The sequence below is a fragment of the Nicotiana sylvestris genome, chromosome 11, assembly GCF_000393655.2.
Source record: "Nicotiana sylvestris chromosome 11, ASM39365v2, whole genome shotgun sequence".
Taxonomy (NCBI): Eukaryota; Viridiplantae; Streptophyta; class Magnoliopsida; order Solanales; family Solanaceae; genus Nicotiana; species Nicotiana sylvestris.
Window position 1 is genome coordinate 162,824,352 of NC_091067.1, and position 9,309 is coordinate 162,833,660.

At 37.8% G+C, this 9,309-nt stretch overlaps 3 protein-coding genes across 3 annotated transcripts; all 3 read right to left on the reverse strand.

Annotated features, from left to right (window-relative positions):
• Window positions 1–1,959: 1,959 nt before the first annotated feature.
• Window positions 1,960–2,574, reverse strand: LOC104236900 (extensin-2-like). The gene has a single exon (XM_070162237.1). The coding sequence runs from the start codon at window positions 2,572–2,574 to the stop codon at window positions 1,960–1,962; it is 615 nt and encodes a 204-aa protein (XP_070018338.1).
• Window positions 2,575–5,823: 3,249 nt separating this feature from the next.
• LOC138881932 (uncharacterized mitochondrial protein AtMg01250-like) lies at window positions 5,824–6,830 on the reverse strand. Its single transcript, XM_070162238.1, has 2 exons — window positions 6,705–6,830; window positions 5,824–6,243 (listed from the first exon to the last, which is right to left on the reverse strand). The coding sequence occupies exons 1-2, from the start codon at window positions 6,828–6,830 to the stop codon at window positions 5,824–5,826; spliced, it is 546 nt and encodes a 181-aa protein (XP_070018339.1).
• Window positions 6,831–7,024: 194 nt separating this feature from the next.
• Window positions 7,025–7,513, reverse strand: LOC138881933 (uncharacterized). Its single transcript, XM_070162239.1, has one exon. The coding sequence runs from the start codon at window positions 7,511–7,513 to the stop codon at window positions 7,025–7,027; it is 489 nt and encodes a 162-aa protein (XP_070018340.1).
• Window positions 7,514–9,309: the final 1,796 nt, after the last annotated feature.

Genomic DNA, 9,309 nt, shown 5'->3' on the forward strand with positions numbered 1-9,309 from the left:
ACAGTCGGCGCACACGGCGTTGCCTGCACGCGCGACGATGTTGGCTTCTGCCTGCGGCTGGGCGTTGGCGAGAGATATCAGTGGGGCGACAAAGGCACATGCGCGCTTGTCACTTGGCGCGGCCAAGACTACGGGGCCGTTCGTGGCACTAGGCATTGGGAGGCTTGCTAGGATACCACGGAGCGCGCCCAAGGGGTCATAGGGCATGGCTGGAAAGCCGCCCATGACATTAGTTATGTAAATCCAGAAATTCCTTAACTAAATTATCTACATTGACCATAAATCAGAAGTGAGAACATGGCAAGCTTAGTCTTTAAAACATCAGATAAAGTTTTAGTGGGTAGAGTTACTCAATATCTATACTGGTGGAAGAAAGCAGAACATGTTCTGTTAAACTTAAACAGACACCCACTTATTATCGAGAGAGAACTTCAAATAATAGTAAGAAAATGTTTCGTGATTCATTTACTTCACATGAGGTACATATCACATTATGTTTCCAAGTTGTTTTTTTTTCTTCTTTCGATGTTGGATTGTTGATGTTGTAATTGATTCACATACCATGGTATTATATAAAGTCATTTTATTTTTTATGGTTACGCTAGAGCTTCTATATTTATCTAATGTTTTGACAATTATATAATTTTGTTTTTTGGTAAATAGACTTTTCTATTATCTGAGAAAATTGTACAAGTACATCAATCATTTCCTAAAGTTGGACATGCTGCAGCCCCAACTTTAGCATGCATCTATAACTTCTTCTTCTATAGCTAATACACTCAGAGATCCTTTACTAGTCAGTTACTAGCAACTAAATGCACATGGCTAGAACTTCTCATTCACATTGTTTTATATTTATTTAAGACTTTTGCTTAAATCTCATATTCCGCTGTCATTTAAATGTTTATCACTTGTTAATATAAGTTGAAAAAAAAGGATTAAAACAGAAGAGTTAAAGATTTCTAAGTTCGTGGCTTGCCTAGCTTCTACGAGTAGGCGCCATCATGACTCCCGAGGGTGGAAATTTCGGGTCGTGACATAGATGCATATTGGAAGAAATTTAAAGTTATTATTTGTGCCAATTTATACATTATGGTTTACCAATATTTGTTATACTTTATTGATATAAGAGTATTCTTCTCCAACTTTCTATACTTTTTGTAAAAAAAAAAAAAAGAATCATCACAAAATATATACCATCTTGAAATATTTGTACTAATGGATTTATACCATCTTGAAATATTTGTACTAATTAGCATGAGATACACATGTCTAGAACCTAGTATAGTAATAAAGAAGAAGATAGTATTAAGCAATTAAAGTAAAATTCTCAAGAGATTACACCGAAAGGAGCTTAATTGATACAATGAGCCAAACTGTTGGAGATCTCGGGGATCTTACTTGAATATCAAATAATGCAAATTATAAATTAAAAATAGCACACAACAAGAGAAGCCGACCCTTTGGAGAAGCGCACATAAGATTTTGGGAGAGAAAATAGAAATACTTCATATAGGAAGATGAAAAGGATCTAAAAATCAAGGAAATGGTGAAAATTGATTGAAGTGAATGATATGATCAATATTAGTAGTAGGTTGCTGGGGGAGGTGAAGCATAGGTGGCAGATTGCTCGTATTTTATAGGTGGTGAAGGTGAGGCATAGACGGGAGTTTGCTTATAGTAGTTCGTTGGTGGTGGAGGTGAGTAGTATGATGGCGATTTTTCATAAGTCTTTGGTAGAGATGGTAAGTTGTAAGTTATAGGTGATTGCTCGTAGTATTTTGGTGGAGGTGGAGGAGATTTATAGGAATGTGTAGATTCTTTGTAGTATGGTGGAGGTGGAGATTTATAATTAATTGGTGATTGTTCATAGTATTTTGGTGGTGGTGGAGGAGAACTGTATGACGACAGTTGCTCATAGTATTTTGGTGGGGGTGGAGGTGACTTGTAATAAGGTGATTACTCATAGTATGTTGGAGTAGGTGGAGGTGACTTGTAATAAGAAGGTGATTTCTCATAATAAGTTGGTGGTGGTGGAGATTTATAGTAAACTGGGGACTTGTAATATTTTTGTGGTGCCGGTGACTTATAATATTTAGAGGGAGCAGGCGATTTGTAGTATTTTGCTGGGGATGGTGACTTGTAATACTTTGCAGGTGATGGCGCTTTGTAGTACTTTGCTGGTGATGGTGACTTGTAGTAGCTCTTTGAAGGAGCTGGCGACTTGTAGTATTTTGCGGGAGCTGGCGATTTGTAGTACTGGGGAGATGGCGATTTGTAGTATTTTACAGGAGATGGCGAACTGTAGTATTTTACGGGAGCTGGAGATTCGTAGTATTTTGCGGGAGCTGGTGACTTGTAATAGTGCTTTGCAGGAGCATGTGACTTATAGTAAGGAATCGGTACATGATACTCGGATGGAGATGGTGATTTGTAATACTTCTCGGAGGTGTAAGAAGGTGAGGGAGAAGTATACCCATAAGAGTAATCAGCAACAACAGTACTGGCTATAAAGCAAATTACCACAGCAGTTACAAGCAAAGGCAATTGCCCCAGCTTCCCTATGCTTGTCATTTTGCTTATGCAGCCAACAATACTTAGAGAAAGAATGAAAAGAACTTAAACTTGACCTGCATATTGAGTAGGGAGCTCTGGCTTTTATATAGGAACATAATATTGTCCTTTTAGTTATGTGTTATTGGCACCCACTAACATTATAGCTAAGTCAAAATATGGGCTTGGTCTTTTCTATAATTAGTGGTAGGCATTTTCTCCAAGACTTGTGTTGCATAGTTGAGTAGGGAACTCTGCTTTTTATATTGCAGTGAGACATCCTTATTAATTAGGAGTAACATTTATGTAATTGTTGCTTGGTTAGCCACAAAGATGATATAGGATCGTCTAAATAAATAAATAAGAGCTTTTTCACTTTTAGTTCGCGCCAGAAATTATTTATATTTAGTAGCCAAAAAAGTATATAAAATTTGTATAATTTTTGTATGTAACATATAGAATGTGTATATATACTAAAAGTATACATTTTTCGGCTATTATTTTGAGAGCGGCTATACAGTGTTATTTTCCCAATAAATAATAGGCCAGTACTTAGTGGTTAGCTTTTTTTGGTGACTGAAAAAATAATTTAAAGATAAATATTAAAAATGGAGAAAACAATAAGGATACCACGACTTGCATCCCATTAGCGAATAATTAAGTTGACTTGTACAAATAATTATGGTATATTGAATATGAAGCTCAAAAACAATAAGGGAACACCAGCGAATACACACAACAGATTATACCTTAACCAGGGGAGTACGTAAGAATTTTTATAAGTGGTGTCAAAATTTATAGAAGAACGAGAATAAATAATTTTAATTATCATACTTCTAGACAAGAAATAGCCTTAGTAGAAGTTTTCTCAAACATTTTGCAAAAATACATGATATGTGAGATTTGACCCTTTGACCTCTTAGAGCAAAAAGAGGCACATAACCAACATGCCAGGAGATAATTTGTGTTGAGTGGTATCATTTTTTTCTCCTTGATCGTTTTCACATAATATTAATACATATATTTAGTAAAAAGTTTCGACGAAGCGGTGTCACGTGACACTGCTTTATCGAACGTGCATCTGCCCCTGACCTTAAGGGGTCGTTTGATTCAGTTATGAAATATCCCTTGGTACTATAATTCTGGGATATTCCATGGGTTATCTATTTTGCCTCTGATAAGGGATAGCTAATATCACCATTTTGGCATTAACTCTATATCGGTATTAGTTTATAGCCGCAATCAAATATGAGATAACTCTAATCCCAAATTTTATATGGGGATTAATATTTTTTGTCCTGATAACCAAACGACCCCGAAATGTATCGGTATGAGAATCACGTACAACCTGAGATTGGACTAGGCACTCGTAAAACGGTTTGAGCCAGATTGGGAGAGTCTTGTCTCGTAAAATTTGCGCTTCAAGTGCCCACATGTACCCTATGCATCCAATTCCCAACGCATGATGCTCGTCCAATTGATTTTGTGCAATCGAGTGTAATTAGTTATGTAAATCAAGAAATTCCTTAACTAAGCTGTCTATATTGACCATAAATCAGAAGTGAGAACATGGCAAGCTTAGTCTTTAAAACATCAGATGATCTATTCTTCTATGTTTAAGTCTTAGTGGGTAGAGTTACTCAATATCTACACTGGTGGAAGAAAGCAGTATATGTTATGTTAAACTTAAACAGACACCCACTTATTATCGAAAGGGAGAACTTTAAATAATAGTAAGAAAATGTTTCGTGATTCATTTACTTCACATGAGGTACATATCACATTATGTTTCCAAGATGTTTTTTTCTTCTTTCGATGTTGGATTGTTGATGTTGTAATTGATTCACATACCATGGTAATATATAAAGTCATTTTATTTTTTATGGTTATGCTAGAGCTTCTATATTTATCTAATGTTTTGACAATTATATAAATTTTTTTTTGGTAAATAGACTTTTCTATTATCTGAGAAAATTGTACAAGTACATCAATCATTTCCTAAAGTTGGACATGCAGGCTGCAGCCCCAACTTTAGCATGCATCTATAGCTTCTTCTTCTATAGCTAATACACTCAGAGATCCTTTACTAGCTACTAGCAACTAAATGCACATGGCTAGAACTTCTCATTCTGCATCATGGATAGAAATTTAGGCTGGCCATCTGCTTGGCTAGCCTTGGAAGTTTGCTCCCTCTACAATGTACATCTTGCATAATCATCTTTGTAATCACATTCTCTGATCGTCGCTTATTTTGGAACATTTTTAAGTTCCTTTCCTGCCAAATGTAGTAGATGCTCCCAGACAGAGCCATCCTATAGATTTCAGCTTTCCCACATTTACCTTTCGTATTGCTTACTGCCCATGCTACCTCCTCAGTCCAACCCATTACAGCTCTTTAATACCTTGCCATTTGAGAATTTGTTGTCATATTTTAGCTTCTATAGAGCACTCAAAGAATAGATGTTGGGTGCTTTCTTGTTCTTGCCCGCACAAAGGGCATATCGGGCTACTTTGAATCCCCCACTTGATAAGTCTATCTCTCGTGTACAACCTATTTTGTACTGCCAAGTATAAGATGAAAGACCATCTTGGACTGCTTTGGTTGTTACATATCAACCTCCTCCAATGAGTTTTGGGATAATCACCTCTCATGTTGTTGTATACTGTCCTTATTGAGAAGTTATCCTTGCTCATGATCTCCTCTACTGTTAGCCCAGCATCCTCAAGATATTTCCCGGCTTTGAGAATCTTTTGCACAACCTAGGAGGCTTGCTTTGGATTCTCTTAGTGTACTCTCCTTATATAGTATGTATGAGCCCACTTAATCCACAACCTGTCCTTTTTTCTGTCCCAGGTTCCAATAGTGCTTCAGAATAGCTGCTTTATTCCATAAGGCAATGTTTGTTATGTTCAAGCCACCAGCAACTTTAGGCAAGCATAGTTTATCCCAACCAATGAGAGCCTTTTTGGAACATTTTGCAGCTCCTGCCCATAGGTAACTTCTGCATATTGCTTCAATCGGCTGGATAATTTTTCTAGGCAGTATGAATATTTGGGACCAAAAGTTTTGAATAGTTGTAAGCACACTTTTAGTCAGCTGCAGCCTGCCTACATAGGATAGTAGCTTTGCAGTCCATGTAGTGATCCTTCCTATCATCTTGTGTAGTAATGGTTCGCACTTTCCTATCTATAGTCTCTTTGAGCTTAGAGGTACACCAAGGTATCTGAATGTAGTGTGCCAACTTTGAAGCCTAGTGCTTGAATTATTTCCTACTGCGTAGATGATGAGACCCCTCCAAAGTAAATAGAGCTCTTCCCTTGGTTAGCAACTAGTCCAGATGCCTTAGAGAAGCTTTCAAAGCATGCATATAGCAGCTTAGCAGAGATCACATCACATCTGCAGAATAGCAGTAGGTCATCTGCAAATCTTAACTGCACTAGATTTAGTTTGGCAGACCAGGGATGGTAGTTGAAATTTGGATTGTCCTTCAGAGTCTTCAGAAGTCTAGTAAGGTATTCCATTGCTATGACAAAGAGATATGGGGATAGGGGATCATCCTGTCTCACACATCTTTCTGCAGTAAAGGGTGCAGTTGCCCTACCATTAACTATAATGGAGCATGAGACCGTTTGAACACATACCATAAGCCATTTCACAAAAACTTTAGGAAAGTTCAGCCCAATAAGAACCTGTTACGAAAAAACCCATTCTAATGAGTCATTGGCCTTTTATATGTCTATCTTGAGCATGCATCTTGATGAAATTCCTTTCCTCCCATGCCCCTTTACTAATTCATGACTAAGGCTAATATTATCATTGATCACCCAACTAGGCACAAAAGCAGCTTGTCCTTTGTCAATCAGTTCATCTATGACCCCCTGTATTCTTTTGTAAGCATTTTAGATATGATATTATATATTGTGGTGCAGTAGGATTTAGGTCTAAACTCTTTCACAGAGGAGGGGTTCTTTACTTTTGGTACTAATCTGACAACAGTGCAGCTAATTGGTCCATACACGCCTTTAGTTTCAAAAAAATTAAGCACTGCAGTGGTCACCTTATTCCCAATTGTTGTTCATGCCCTTTTGAAGAAACAGGAACTAAATCCACCAACTCCTGGAGCTTTAGAGTCATCAATCCCCTATAGTGCCTGGTATACTTCTTCCTTGGTGAATGCTCTGCTAAGTACTTTTTGTTGGCTTATGGTAAGTATAGGACCTTTGGTCATTATGTCAGGCTGGATGGCAGGCATTGTTGCATTGGCAGTCCCTATCATCTGCTTATAGAATTTGAGTATCTCTTTTTCTATTCCCTTCTATGTTTGTAGCATAATTCCTTCACTAGACAATAATGCCTTGATATGGTTTTGAGCTCTCCTATTCTTCACATTGGCAAAAAGATATGCAAAGTTTGAGTCTCTAAGTTTTAGCCATTGCACCCTAGACTTCTGCTTGTAAATGCTTTCTTCTATTAGGTCCCACTTTTCAAGTGTATCCTCAATTCCTTCTCTGCTTCAAAGAGTTCATGTGGGTGATTTGTAATTCTCATATCCTCTTGATTGTCCTTTAGTCTTTCTATAACCCCAACAAAATCTTTAATATTCAGTTCTTTGATAGCAGTCTTGACATGTTTTAATTTATCCCATATATCCTCTATATATTGTGCAGTATTGGTTTGGCTCCAGCTTTCCTCTACCACACTGATGAAGTTAGAGTGCTCTGCTATACAATTCATAAACCTAAAAGCCCTCTTGCATCTACTTCCTGATCTGCCCAGTTCAATGCTATGTGGTGAATGATCTGAGAAAATTGGGTCCATCACTTGCACCGATAGAGGTGGCATTGTAGTCATCCATATTGAATTTACTATGGCTCTGTCAATACTACTATATGTGTGGTTATTGCTCCATGTGTAGGATCTTCCTATTGTCTGTAGTTCTGTCATCCCAGCTTCAACCATTGAAGTCTCTTATCTCTATATCCTGGACCTCAGCACCATGAATCATGTCCTCCATATTCAAGATGGCATTGAAGTCCCCTATTATTAGCTAGGGTTCTTGCTGCCATGTCTCTATTTACTTCAGTTGTTTCCACAATTCCAGCCTGAACTTTATACTATGCACGCCATAGACAGCAGTGAAATGGCATTCAAGATTTGTAGCTATCCCTCTGACTGAAACATGTATGAACTGAGGGTGATCCAGTTCATTAACCACTGGATGATTAATTTTGTTCCAAAATAGCCATATCCTTCCTTTGTGTGTAGTAGATGCATTAGTTATCCGTCCCCAGCCAGGTGCAATTTTATTTGCTATATGAGCAGCTTTGTTCTCTTGAACTCTGTGCTCTATTATTGCTATAATACTAATATTATTTTCTCTAATAAACTCGTTTGTCTCCTTTTGTTTATACAACTTATTCATCCCTCTAACATTCCAAGTGACTATCTTCATCTTGGTATGAAAGGAAATTGAGTCATATCCTCCACCCCTATACCACTTTCTCCCCCTTTTCATGCTGTGCATATTGAAGTTCCATTCTCTGATAATCTGATTCTTCACTAAGAGAATTGAAACCATTTTTACTAACCAGCTGTTGTGTATCCTCCATATGTGATGTTTCAGTTATCTTCCCAGCTGATCTGCCTCTAACTTCTGTCCATCCAACCTCTCCTTCTTTAGCTTTTCCCTTATTTCCTGGTACTACCTTATCATTTTTCGTCTCAGCTTGTATTACTGCTTTACTTTGTCCTGCTTTCATCCATAGCTGTTTGGTAATCTTCTTCTGAATATTTTGCTGTTGTTCCTGATTTCTTGGGGCTTGAGGTTGTTTCAGTTTTTCATTCTGTTGACAGAAATGTCCTACTTGCAAGAATGTGGTACAGTACATAGGCCTTCAGTCATAGGTTCTCCTGCTCAAATACTTCTCTAGAATTTTCTACTTTCACACTTGTTAGAAATGGTTGAGTGGCATCCATCTCGATTAGCATTCTTGCATAGGAAACCCTCTCTATCTTTGTTGTACAATCATCTGCATACAAAGGGTTCCCTAGTCCACTTCCTATTCTGCTTAGATAATTCATACTCTAGCAGCTCAAAGGTAGATTTGGGAGTTTAATCCATAGGGGTATGATTTTCAGAACCTCTTCATAAAAGTTGAAGTATGGAGTCCATGCCTTGGTAATTATAGGTTTATTATTCTTTGTGTAGGGCCCTGAGAACAAAACATCATTTCAATCTTCTTTGCAAGTGAATCTGATAATGAAGTAGCCTTCATTGTGCAGGTACACTTTAGGTCTGGCTGTGAAATTTCAGTGCTAAGAAATGAATCACTCAGCAGCCCCAATTGTAGGTGTTTCCCCAATAACGTACATTATCACAACATTACTCCATTTCTCTGTCTCTATACACCTCTTCCTTTTCTAATTGAACAATTTTCTCCCAATTACGAATTTGAGGAGCAATGAAGGTTAGATTCATACCTTTACCAGCCATTTTTTCCCCTCGAAGAGGTTTGCCCAATTCTTCTTCCTCGAAGAGTTGAATTCGCATTCTTCTCCGGCAGTTCTGGTCGAGCAATTGGCATGATAACTTCTCTGGCGATCTTCGTCGGACCCGGTAATTTTTTCATAATTTTCGTTAATTAACGCACTTTTCCAGATCCTAACTCTAAGTATTAGTCGGTCTTTCAATTCCGTTATGGCTTCCTTAGTCGCAGTTCTCTGATTCTCCCTTCTAGGCATTTCCGGTAATGGCG